Source organism: Ursus arctos, unplaced genomic scaffold (genome assembly GCF_023065955.2).
Source record: "Ursus arctos isolate Adak ecotype North America unplaced genomic scaffold, UrsArc2.0 scaffold_15, whole genome shotgun sequence".
Classification (NCBI taxonomy): Eukaryota; Metazoa; Chordata; class Mammalia; order Carnivora; family Ursidae; genus Ursus; species Ursus arctos.
The window spans coordinates 33,047,957-33,061,043 of record NW_026622819.1 but is presented as its reverse complement, the minus strand read 5'-3'; the positions used below and the strand labels follow the sequence as shown (position 1 = coordinate 33,061,043).

At 48.7% G+C, this 13,087-nt stretch overlaps 1 protein-coding gene and 1 long non-coding RNA gene across 4 annotated transcripts in view; one reads left to right on the top strand and one right to left on the bottom strand.

Annotated features, from left to right (window-relative positions):
- Positions 1-3,828: 3,828 nt before the first annotated feature.
- The window catches only part of NIM1K (NIM1 serine/threonine protein kinase), a 61,570-nt gene continuing 52,311 nt past the window's right edge, over positions 3,829-13,087 (bottom strand). For all 3 annotated transcript variants that reach the window (XM_026506906.4, XM_057312226.1, XM_057312227.1), the window contains exons 3-4: positions 6,818-7,086; positions 3,829-4,755 (exon numbers count right to left, since the gene is read on the bottom strand). In XM_026506906.4, coding sequence (XP_026362691.3) covers positions 4,006-4,755; positions 6,818-7,086 — 1,019 coding nt within the window. In that variant the 3' untranslated portion in view covers positions 3,829-4,005. The remainder of the gene's footprint in view (positions 4,756-6,817; positions 7,087-13,087) is intronic.
- LOC130543701 (uncharacterized) lies at positions 4,347-9,604 on the top strand. Its single transcript, XR_008959207.1, has 3 exons — positions 4,347-4,630; positions 4,729-4,794; positions 5,516-9,604. It is a non-coding gene; the product is annotated as an uncharacterized LOC130543701 (long non-coding RNA).

Below are 13,087 nucleotides of genomic sequence, written 5' to 3'. Positions count from 1 at the left end.
TTTCAGTTATTTGTGTATTCCTTTTCCCTCCTGAAAAAGGCAAGAAATCGGGGCGCCTGGGTGGCTCAGTCGTTAAGCGTCTGCCTTCGGCTCAGGGCGTGATCCTGGCGTTCTGGGATCGAGCCCCACATCAGGTTCCTCCTCTGGGAGCCTGCTTCTTCCTCTCCCACTCCTTCTGCTTGTGTTCCCTCTCTCGCTGGCTGTCTCTCCGTCTGTCGAATAAATAAATAAAATCTTTTAAAAAAAAAAAAGAAAAAAGAAATCAGCTAATATGCTATTTTTAAATATGAGTGTTTATTTCATTTCTTTCATTCATTTACTAATTTATTCATTTATCCTTTTTTTTGGTTAAGATTTATTGATTTATTTGACAGAGAGAGAGAGCACAAGCAGGGGGAGCAGCAGGCAGAGGAAGAGGGAGAAGCAGGCTCCCCGCTAAGCAGAGAGCCCAACGTGGGGCTTGATCCCAGGACCCTGGGATCATGACCTGAACTGAAGGCAGACGCTTAACTGACTGAGGACCCAGGTGCCCCTATTCATTTATCATTCAACAAACATTTGGAAACCTGATATAAGCAAGGCACTCTGGATTAAAGATTATAAGGTATATGGTCTTGCCTTCAAGGAGCTATTCATCTAGTATAGAAGAATTTGTACTGATAATCTATTATTCTTACACTTCAAAGACATTAACTCCCAAATTGGGTAGTAAACATGTATAAACTTTGCCATAAGCATTTATGAAGAGGATTGCTATGTTTTCCTAAAAACAACCTGAGATTAAGGGTTGCCAATTAAAGATTAAAAGCAAATTTAACAGCCCATATAGAATGGCCTACTATCAGCAAGAGCCTCCAACCTAGGAGCCACATGTTTTAAGATTTATTTATGTGAGAGAGAGACAGAGCGAGCATGAGCAGGGGAGGGGGAGAGGGAGCCTCTCAAGCAGACTCCCCACTCAGCGTGGAGCCTGACACGGGGCTCGATCCCATGACCCTGAGATCATGAGCTGAGCCAAAATCAAGCATTGGACACTCAATCAAACTGAGCCACGTAGTCACCACTAAGAGCCACATGTTGCTGGTGCTTCCAGGGGTTTTATAGAGTTTTTGCAGTGGCGGTAACACTGAACTAGGTCACCTCTAAGACCCCTAGCCACTCTCAGGATTGTGTGAATTAGGAATTAACCCAGATTATTTTCTAGCCCTGTTTAGCTCATAACATCATGTCATGTGTAGATTCAATACTTAGTGATAATTTATTTTATTTTCTGGGCCAGTCTGTCCCTCTGGGTCATTTAAGAAATGGGCTAGTGTTCTTTCTCTAAGGTCATTTTGCAAATTCTTGAGTCCTAATTAATGTGCTTTAGGAGTTCTGTCCTTCCGTCTCTGCTTGTTGGGATTTGTGCTTTCTCTATTTGAGCACTTAATTTTTTTTTTTAACCTTCTGGGTTTTTTATGGCACTAATGAGTAAGTTTAACAGAGATAAAACTCAGACAGATGCAAACAACTACTTTCGATCTTCCTGTCACTCAGTTGAAACACTTCATGTCATGTCTCCTTGAAATGTCCTGAAAGAAATAGTAAAGAGGTCAGTAGAGCAGGAAACATAGCAGGATCTTTAAATAATTTAAAGCTAGGAAATCTTGACATAGAAATGAACACTTTAAAATTTCTAGCAACTTCTTTTTTGTGTGTGTTCAATTAGCCAACATATAGTACATCATCAACTGAATGGGAAGAAATCCAGCAACTACTTTTAATTAAACCCTGGGTTCCTCTTTTTTTTCCCTAATTTGTGGTCAGAGTAAATAGTTGACCTGTGATTCCTCCCCCCCCCCCCACCCTGCCACAAAAAATTTCTATAAACGTAGAAATTTGATGCTGAAAATGATGGATACCAATCCTCGGGAAGTTTATAGATCATCAGGGCTCCAGCTTATAATAATAAAAAATGTTTTCATTTTAAATGTTCAGAAGTAAAAAACAAGGAATTCATCTTTGTCCTATTTCATCATCGCGCAGGCATCTATAGTTAAAAAGAAGAAAAGTTTTGCTGGGCTAAGTTTGCAGGAGCGTCCCCATGCCTCCGTGTCTTTCAGATGCTATGACACTAGCCCCTCCAACCCATCTTAGCAAAACCCTGTTGATCTCTGGGGCCTCATCGCCAGAGTTGCTTCCTCCTTGAAAGCTGACTGCACGGCCTTACTCTGCAGTAAGCACGTTTCCCCGATGTATCAAATTTCTTGTTCAGGCTTGTGAACTCCTAGGGGGTCTGTTCTCTGCCTACTTCAAGTCAATACCACACTCACCGGGCTTACAGGGTGTTCATCCACCCTGTCTTCTCCATTCCTCAAATATGCCAAGCTTATTCTTCCAGACTTAGAGCCTTTGATCTACGTATCCAAACGCTTGGGCCCCGAATCAGACACTCTCTGCCCTGCCCGAATCAGACAGTTGCCCAGGTGTGGCAACTGCTTCCATTCAGTCTTTGACCAGGATCTCAGAGAAGACCCTAGCACCTTCCTTTGGATTCCTGCCATGTACCTTTCACTTTAGCCTCACTGTGATGTGGGATTCCCACCTTCCAAGAAGGTTTCCTCAAGTTTCTAATCAAGGCCCCCATGCTTCTACAGCGCAGACCGTGGCTCCGCATCTTCAGAGCCTGGTCCCTCCCCAGCAGCAGCAGCATCACCTAGGAACTTGTTAGAAATGCACGTTCTTGGGCCCCACTCGAGGCACTGAATCAGAACTCTGGAGGTGGGTCCCCACGGTCTGTCTCCACAAGCCGTCCAGGAGATTCTCGTGCGCTGGAACTGAGAGCCACTCCCGCAAGCTGTCCTACTCACCCCACTGCGAGGAGTCCGTCCAGGCCCCAGTGCCTTGAAGGAGATGCCTGCAGTGGTTTGGGCTGAACAGAGGGCTGCTCGGAGTGGGGCCTGGGTAGGGCGGCTGTGTCAGCTCCCAGGCACCATTCCGATCCTTTCAGCCGCACTTCTCCCTCCAGCCCCTGAGGCTGTGACCGTTTCCACGCAAGTTTGGACAGCATCACGCAGGCCCTACTCGACCGCATCTGGTCTCAGGCCAGTGCTGTGGACTGTTCGTCCAAGGCTTTTCCGCTGAGGCGTGGGCAGCGCCAGGAACCCAACCTGCACTCACACAGCATAATCTCCATATGTTCCTCCAAAACAGGCCCCAGTGGGGCAGTGGGTTGGGGTAGTACTTCAACCCAGCACAGTCTGGAACTGCGGGCCAGGGGCGAATAGGAGCTGATGCGTCCATGTTTTCCCCTTTTGCACCCTGGGCATCAGACCCCTGAGATGTGCTTCCTGAGTGCCAACAACCCGCAGCACCGGCTGACTCGGGGTGGCTTTTCCTGTTTCCCTCCCTGCCCCTCCCTCCTCTCCAGGCTCATTTCCCCAGTAAGCTACTCCACATGGAGCCTTTGTCCCAGGCTCTGTTTGGGAGGAACCCAGTGGAGAACCCCCTAGCTGCCCGGAATGCTCTTGGCCGGCATTTTGAAGATCACCCCTGCTTCCTGTTCAGATCTCAGACTGTCCTCTGCTCAGAGTGGCCTTTCCTAATGGTCCCATCCCAGGGAGCAAGTCTCTAACATCAGATCACCCAATCTGAATTCTCTGTATAGCATCTGTCACTATCTCATGTTTTTCTTACAACTTTTTTTTTTCATCAATGCCTTTGTCCAGCCCTAGAATGTCCTGCACAGGAGAGCAAGGGCCCAGCCTATCTCTTTGCTCTTTCCTCGGCACCTTGAACAGTTAGTTGCTGGGCCCATGGGAGGCACTGGATAAATATTTCTTGATTAAATGAATGAATGCCAGAGTTTGAGAACAGAGAGCAAATCTAGACTTTTTTGGGGGGGAACGCATATCTTAAATTTAAATTTATTTAAAAATTACAAAAATGTCTCCACCCAAGTTGTCCATGAAAAAATTTAAAAGCAGCAACAATGCTCTTTGTTAATGACCAGCAGTTTAACACAATTTATAAAATTGAACAAAATTTAGATGTGTGTCTTATGCCTCTATAGACACGGGACCCTTTCTTTAGGTCCCTTTCTTTAGGGTCCGGTAGTATCATTATCGGGACACTTTCCAAAGCCTTTCTCCTTTGGACCCTGTGTAGAATGATCCGGTAGACTCCGGTGATGGAGCTCCGGGCGTCACGCCCCCGGTTGTTCCGGATGTGCTCTTCCGTAATACCCAAATGTTCTAAAGTGCTTTTGACCTCATTTTCTTCTTCTTTGAGGGTGCTGGTTTCTGACAAATGTTTGGGATCCAGCTGGAAGGGCTCCAGAGGGGTGGGGCACGGCACCCCTTGCAGCCACTCGTTGTTCATGATGGAGTCGATCCCGTGCCTGTCGGTGGGTACGGGCTGCAGGACACCGCGGATGAGGCGGAGGCAGGGCTCGGACACGTGCGGGGGCACGCTGTAGGTGCCCTCCAGGATGCTCTTCTTCAGCTTGGCCACGGTCTCTGCCCGAAAGGGCATGGTGCCCGTCACCATGAAGTACAGGAGCACCCCCAGGGCCCAGATGTCCACGTAAATGCCCACGTAATGCTCGTCTCGGAAAAGCTCCGGCGCAGCGTAAGGAGGCGACCCACAGAAAGTATTGAGCATTTCGCCTTTTTTACTTACTGTGCTGAATCCAAAATCACCCACCTTCACGCAAGTATTATTGGTATAAAATACGTTTTCTGCTTTCAGGTCTCTATGAATAATTTGGTTCTCATGCTGTGGAAGAAGACATAGGGAAAAGCCATCATTTTCAAGGTATAATACCAACATTAAAAAATGCATCAGTTGCTCTGAAACAAGGAGGTGATGATGGGGTAATAACAGGAGTTGAATGGATGTCAACTGAACTCCGATCTGCAAACCTCCAGGGCTGCCTTGTCCTAACCCTTGGCAAACAGAATACCCACACACCCCCAAACAGACCAAAGGTTCTGTTCTTCGGTGAGGCAACGGTTGGAGTCTGTCCCACACATGTGAGTCAGGAATTAGGGCCAGAAATGACACCCGGATTTTTTGCAACTGCGTGTTCTGAAACACGATGCAACTAATCCTTCATGTTGGAGGCCATGAATGTTTTTTTCTGGCTGAGGAATCTCTTGACTAGGGCCAACACCAAAAAGGTTTAGAACCCTCCCCCAAATTTTCAACCATGCTCCTTCCTGGAGGGTGGGAGTGGGGTGGGGGTCCTTTATCTTTATAGAATTCAGTAGAAAGAAAGCGGTTATGTTTGGCAAGGTTCTAGCAGCAGGGCCCACTGTGGATGGCAAGCGCATGCCCCACCCCCGCTCTCATGTTCCGGATCCAGACAGACCACCTTGGGACCCCTGACCTCCTTAGTCCCACGAACTCTTGGGAGGTGGTTTAATGTTACTTTGCTGGGCTTCCTGGGGTAAGAATCCAGGCTTTGGCGCCTGATGGCTTGGCTAATTCTAGGTTCAACAATACCAGCTGTGTAATGTGTTTTCTTTCTTTGTAGAATGAGATACCGACAGCACCTCACGACTGCGGTGAGGAGGGTGTGTGATGCCATGTCTGCAGTGCTCAGCAAGGTCCTGGCTCGGAGTCCGCGCACTCAGGGGAACCATGATTCGGACACCAGGTAGCTGGGAGAAATGTCAGGGCACACAGCTGAGAGGACTCAGCCTGAGTTCTCTTCTGCTCTCCTGCCCAATTTCTTTTCTACGGAGAATGTGGAGGACTCTTCCTCTGTGTTCTATTGCTCGATGTGGGTCCTGCCTACTCCCTGGCTCTGGGAAAGTTCACGGCAGTATAGGGCCACTCGAATGTCAACCCGTGGCACCGCAGGTCTGAAACACCCATCGCCATGATAGTCGGGCTCTTCTCTCTTGCTCATTTTTTTCCTCCCCTTCTCTCTTCTGATGCCTATCTTGGGTCCCTAGGTCACTAACTTCCCTGCTAGTAATTTGTCCAGGAAGTCACTGATCCTAGCCTAACCCCACAGCATCTAGTCAGAGGAACGAACTAGAAACAGCCTCCCAACTCACACAGACCCCAGACAAGTGTCTCTTTTCTGCCAGCTGGGTAGAGAGGACAGGCCAGACTTCTGGACTAACGGAGCCATAGAGGTGGTGGTCAGGCCCGCGTGTCAAGCTCCTCTATGTGCGTGACAATATGGCCAATGGTGGAGAGGGCACAGGAGAACCAGTTCTTGAAGAAACTAGGGGGTATGCTTTAGGAGTCCAGATTTATCTAAAGAAATAATTGGAGAACTAAAGTGAGAATGACATCAAATGCTGATCTGCTGAGCATGGAGGCAGCCAGAGCTGGAGGAATTCACCAAAGGCAAGAAGGATCTGCATGAGCTGATGTGAGATCAAAGAAAATTCCAGAGAGAGACAGAGCTGAGCAGAGTCATGAAGGGCGGATGGGATTTGGAATGTGGGACATGGTAAGAGGGGAGAGAACATCCTACACATAGAGGTAGGTAGACAGCGCCAAGCAGCAGCGAGGAGCCAGCTCTCCGGTAGTGGAGGATGGGGGTGGAGAAATGGCCGTGGTGAGGGTCATCCCGATTCGCGGAGCAACTCCTGCCAACTTCCCCAGAAGCCAGAAGGCTGCCGTGGAACTGGAGATCCCTGGGCGTTGCTTCAGAGGCTAAGAGTGTGATCTCATGCAGGCTTCGGACTCTCACAGGAGGGACTCCTGTCAGCCCTTGAAGACTAAAGCCTTCCAGGGTGCTTGGATGGTGATGAACCAAAGCCCATGCTCCCACTGTGGGGAGTGTGGGAGCAAGACTCCACTCCTCGCCCCCACTCACCATGTGCTTCACGGCAGACACAATCTGGGAGAAGATGAGCTTGCTTTCCGGCTCTGAGAGCTTCCCTTCGGTGCTAATTTTTCCAAACAGCTCCCCACCCCCTGCATACTCCATCACCAAGTGGAGCTTGGATAGGGTCTCCACAACTTCGTACAAACGGATGATGTTGGGATGGTGCAGTTTTTCCATGCTGGAAATTTCGCGGGATAGTAGCCTTTGGGTTTTCTGGTCTAACTTGGTCTTGTCCAGAATCTTAATGGCCACCTTTTCTGGGAGGAAAAAAAAAAAAGTCAAAGGATGTGCAGTGTTCATAGGAGCATGGAGAGATTTAGAACCATAAGGGACCTAGACTGGACCCTTTCCTTCACTGGACACAGAGGATAAATGGCTGTGTCTAATGGCAGAGCTCGCCAGCGGGGATGACATCTGTCCTTGAGTTGACATCCCTACTCATCCCCTGGATCAGTGGGAGTCTTCCACACACCGATTTTGATGCCAACTCCTGCTCTCTGAGGAAGTTTCAGTTTGATGATCTTTATCCAGTTTTCTGGGTAAAGTTAAAGCTTCTTTGCTTAGCCCAGATCTGACGTCCCCTGCCTCCTCAGGCATCACCCCTGTCCACAGTTCCCACTGCCCTGCGCACAGCTCTAGTCCAGCCGTTACACAACTGCTTCTCATTCCTGAAAAGGGACTGAACAACCCTGCCTGGGACCTTTCCCCCATCTGGATCATTCCCTCTGCCTGGCTCTTACTGCTTCCCTGTTCTTTATTCGGATAACTCCTGATGACCCCTGCAAGCTAGCCTCAGAACCAGCATCCTCCGGGACACCCAGACCCCGTGTATTCTCTGCACGATGATCTCAGCACGCTGGCCTATAACTGTTCATTCCTGGTCTATCTCCCCCTCCTACCCCTTCCTGTGTTTTTTATCTGACTTTGTCCGTGCCAGGCACATAACGTCACAGCGCAGGCCACACCGGCGCTCCTCATGTGCGGAGTCCCGGAGAGGGCACAAGGGCACGAGGGCATGAGCAGACGGACCTGCAGCAGGTCATGCAGCTGGAGGGAGGGGTCGCCAGTCCGATCATTCTGGACCGTAGTTTGCTATTATGTATTGAGAGCCCTAAGAATGGCTGCACGTTTTGACCCAGCCATTTCACCTTTGGCAATTAATCTTAAAGAAATCATCTGACACGTGTACAAGAGTGGACGTGGAAGACGACTTCTGTGATATTGGGAACAGCATCCGGCAAGAGAGAGGGTTAAAATGAAGTCAGGTTTATCTACCTGTGTAACAGTACACCATGCGACTGTCCACTTAATGATGTGGACCCTTATCTATCGAAATGAAGAAATGTTCATTATAGAACAAGTGAGAAAAAAATTTAAAAAATCAAATATACATTTGCATACATATACATGCACATCTGCATACAAAAACATCTAGCAAGTGATGCCACAAAATGTTTAGAATAGCTATTTTATTAATAAGGGGATCATGGGTGGTTTTAAAAATTTTTGTTTCTCTGTATTCTCTAATTTTCCTACAATTAATTTATACAATTAACATAAATAATGTAATAAAAGCGGTTAATGTTTGAAAATGATGAAACCACTCCAAAGTAAAACAATTCATTTTTTGGTTCGAATTGGACCAGACTTTCTATTAGGTAAGGAAAGAAATTTCCAGGCAAGTAAAGGGAAAAACAGGATTGTAAGGCCCCCTTTGACCCACTTGCAAAACAACTGCTCCGCAGAACTTTGTAAGACAGACGCGGCCGGTCGGAGATCGGAGCGCTGCCAGGGGAATAACGCAGGGCCATTGGGGCTTCTGGGAGGGGGAGGGGCAGGGTCGCTGGCGTCTGCTGTGAGCGCACTTGCTCCGCTGGCGGCAATACTGGGGAAGAAGGAGACCAGCCGTAAGGGAGCAGAACCCTTGGGGTTTGCATAACCTCTGCAGGCAGTGAGTGCCAGGGACGGACGCCCACCACCGGGCCCGGAGGCGTGCCATGCCACCGCCCGGCTCTCGGCTTTTCTACCGCTCAGTTTTTAGGATTAAGATTCGCTTCACCTGCTTCCAGAAACAGAAACTTCCGGTGTGGGTAGCCTGTTGGGTGAGCTGCCGTATTGAGGGCTAGAATAAAGAGCCCCACCCCCGAATCTGGCAGATTGCCTACAGAAGAGCCCTCAGCTGCTGCTCCCCCTGGATCCTGACCCCGACTTCTGGGAGGGCGCGCGTCCCCTCTGCTGCTTGGCCGGCGGCCACACGCTGTCTCCCACATGGCGGGCACCCAACGCCCAGGTCGTGGTGCGGTGAGGCTGCTCTCACAAGCCTCCCCCGAGCACAGCCCTCCTCTTAACTTTATTTTTATTCTCCGTGTGAGTGGTTCTTGGCAAGGCCGCCGTCCCAGGGCCTGGAACAGAGTAAGGTAGGAGAGGAGCTTCTTTAAACTCTGTGCCCTGGGCATCCCGGGGCCTCACGCCCCTCCCCACCTGCTTCCTCCACTTTGTGTTAAATCAGATTATTGCCGTGCTTCATGAATGGATCATCATAGAAAACATTTTAAAAGCCCTGGTGTTCATGGGGCGCCTGGGTGGCACAGTGGTTGGGCGTCTGCCTTCGGCTCAGGGCGTGATCCCGGCGTTATGGGATCGAGCCCCGCATCAGGCTCCTCCGCTATGAGCCTGCTTCTTCCTCTCCCACTCCCCCTGCTTGTGTTCCCTCTCTCGCTGGCTGTCTCTATCTCTGTCGAATAAATAAATAAAATCTTTAAAAAAAAAAAAAAAGAATGGCAGCCTTTATCTGGAGGACAGTGGCAGACGGTCCGCAGTTTTAAGGGAGAGTATGATTGTCTGATTTCTGTGTCAGAACGATGGCTGCACTGTGTGAAATGGATAGAAGAATGGGCCTGAGGCCAGGCTGGCGGTTTAGGAGGTGGTCATGGCAATCCCACAGAGAGAGTACTCTTTTGGTGTTGGCAAGGGAGAGAGAGAGAGAGAGAGTAGACACATCCTCTTTCTCCAAATCTAGTGAAGAGTCTGACACAGGTCTCCCGTAGTGGGCAACACATTCCTTAAACTAGGACTTGCAAACTCAAATATCTCGAGAAGCCAGGGTGGTGATAGGGTGGCAAGCTTATTGTAAGGCAATAGGGAGTAGTGGGGACTGCGGAGTCCTGAGGAGTACATGCCCCAGTGCAAACTCCACTCCAGACAGTTGTCCCTGTTTGGAATGCAGACTCAGTGTTGTCAAATCTGATTTTTTCAAGAGAAGCCAGACATCTGAATTTTTATGTAAATGTTCCAATCACTAAGTGTCAGCAACAAATTCAAATTTTTAGACCTAGAGTGGACCAACAAAACTTATGTCTGTAGGACTAAAAGGACAATGGGAGAAAACAGATATTCGAACACAGAATGCTGTGTAGAGAAATCTGCTGTGAGAGGAGTGCAGACCTTCCTTCCAGACACACAGCCAGGCTGAGCCAACTTACAGTGAGAGGCTGGGAGAGCAGAGGTCAGGCCCTCCCTCTCCTTCCTTTGATCTGCTGCAGGAGACCAAAGCCAACTGGAACTCAGAGAACTGAGGAGACTCGATGTAGCTTGGGGCCGAGAGCAGAACAAGGGGCGGAGAGTGGGTCTGGAGAGGAGGTGGAAGGCCGCTGGCACAGCAGGCTTACAGGGTCAGGGTGTGAGGGGCAATGCTGGCATTAAGCAAGGGGTGTGCCCCTAGTCTGGGGGTCAGAGAAGACTTTCTCTGGAATCTGACTATTAGCTAGAGGAAAGTAGAGGAGAGGCGATCAGGAGAGGTTCTACTGGTAGGGATGCGTAGGAGAGGTCTCGAAGCAGGAGAAGACCCTAATACCCTAGGGTATTGGTCTGTATACCTTTTGATTGGCTTTCTTTATCAATAAAGTATTTTTGAGCACTATTCTAATATATATATATATATATTTATAAATTATATACATGTACTACTAACATGCACATTTTAAATATATATAATCATAAAAATTAAAAAGAGAGAATGACAAATAAATATAAATGGAAATTCTAACATTGCCCTCCCTCATCCAGTGAATCATTTTGGGCATCCCCTAGGGAATGCAGACCCTACTTTGGAGACCACTCAGGGTCACCAATGACCCCCAGGCTGCTAAAACTGATGGTCACTTCTCAGGCTTTATCCCTCCTCCTTGAAACACCTTTATCACTTGGTTTCTAGGGCAACACACACTCCTGGCATTTCTCCTAGCTCTCTTTCTTTTTATTATTATTGTTGAAGCACAGTGGAATACGATGTTATATTAGTTTCAAGTGGCTCATGTAGTGATTCAAGTTCCACACAGGACTTAATGCTCACCTTGGTAAGTCGTCACCATACAAAGTTATTACAATATTATTGACTATATGCCTATGCTGTGCTTTTCCTCTCTGTGACTTATTTATTTTATAACTGGAAGTTTGTACCTCTTAATCCCCTTCACCTATTTTGCCCATCCCCCCACCCCCTCACCTCTGGCAACCACACCAGTTTGTTCTCTGTATTTATTTATTTGTTTATTTTTTTTTAAAGATTGATTTATTTATTTTAGAGAGAGGGTGTGTGTGTGCAAGTGGGGGAGGAGGCAGAGGGAGAGGGAGAGAATCTCAAGCAGACTCCCTGCTAAGTGCACAGCCCGATGCTGGGCTCGATCTCCCAGCCCCGAGATCATGACCGTGAGATCATGACCTGAGCCAAAATCAAGAGTTCAACCAACTGAGCCACCCAGGCACCGCATGATCTGTGTATTTAAGAGTCTGTTTGTTTTGGGGGGGAAAAAAAAGAATCTGTTTTGGTTTTAGATTCCACTTATCAGTGAAATCACATGGTATCTGTCTTGTCTCCTGCCTCTCCTACTTCCAGGGCTCCCTTGCTGTGTCCTTGTCATCTCCATAGCCTCTGAATGTTGGCTACCTGAAGGCATAGTCCTTGGACTCCTTCCCTACAATCATTTCCTTGGTGATTCCAGATGCATAAACACATCTGCCTATATGATTTCTCCACTTAGTTGTCTTAGTTTGGGCTCTGCCTGAAGCAGAGCCTGAGGCAGGGATTCAGGTGGACGAAGGAGGTAACCTGGGAAATACAGGTAGAAGAACGAGAAACAGAGAGGGAAAGGAAAGATGGCCAGTATGTGGTGTATTACCAAGCAAGTTACCAGTCAGCCCTGCTAAGAGTTACTGTGTCTAAATAGCACGAGAAGAACTGGGGTATTTATACATCAACTACTGCCAGTAATTGGTGGCTGGCTGCTCTGGGGGATATAAATTCCCGTCTATTTCTGGCCTCCCACGCATGCAGGAAGAGCAGGCTCCAGCAGCCAGAGACAGCCCAGAGGCTAGGCATTGGAGAGACCGGCATGTGGAGGTCAGGCTTGCATGCACTGACGTGGTAAGGCGCTAGGAGACATGGTGGAGGAGGGGAGCACCCACAGCCCCTGCCCCGTACATGTAATAGAGATGTAATGAGCATGCACAACAGAGCATGTTCGATACTGTGCTCCGCATCTCCCCCCACCCACGCCTGTCCCTCCTACAGTCTTCCTGGTGTCAGCAAATGGACCCTCTAGTCTTACACTTGTCCAGACCACAAATCTTTGAGTATCGGAGTCCTCTTTTACATTCCACTTTGAATCCGTCAGCAGATCCTGTTATCTCTACCTTATTGACACAGCCAGAATCCAGCCACTTCTCAGTACCCCACTGCTACGTTCCTGCCCCAAGCCACAGTTCTCTCTTGCCTGGATAATTGCAATAGGCTCCTCACTGATCTCTCTTTTTCAGCCTTTGACCCCTTGCAGTCTATTTTCAACAGAGCAGCCAGCGTGATCCTATTAAAGCATAAGCCAGATCGTGTCACTTCTCTGCTCCGTCAAAGGGCTCTGGTTTCACTCAGAGGAAAAGCCAGAGTCCTTCCTATGACATAATGACCTCACACGATCTAGTTGCCACTGCCCCCTGGCCTCGTCCCCCTGGCCATTCCTGGGGTACTACAGGCACCCTCCCTCCTTAGGCACGCCCTCCCTCCTTAGGCATGCCCTCCCTCTGTCTGACGACGCCCTCCCCCATATCGGTGGTCAGAGAATGTATTTCTTTCAGGTCAGTGATCACCAGCTCAGTAAGGCTGTCCTGGCCAACTTATCTAAAATGTGGCCCTCGCTCTTCCCTATCCCCCCTCGATTTCCTTATCACTTATCACTATGCAGCAGGGTGAATACTTTCCTGACT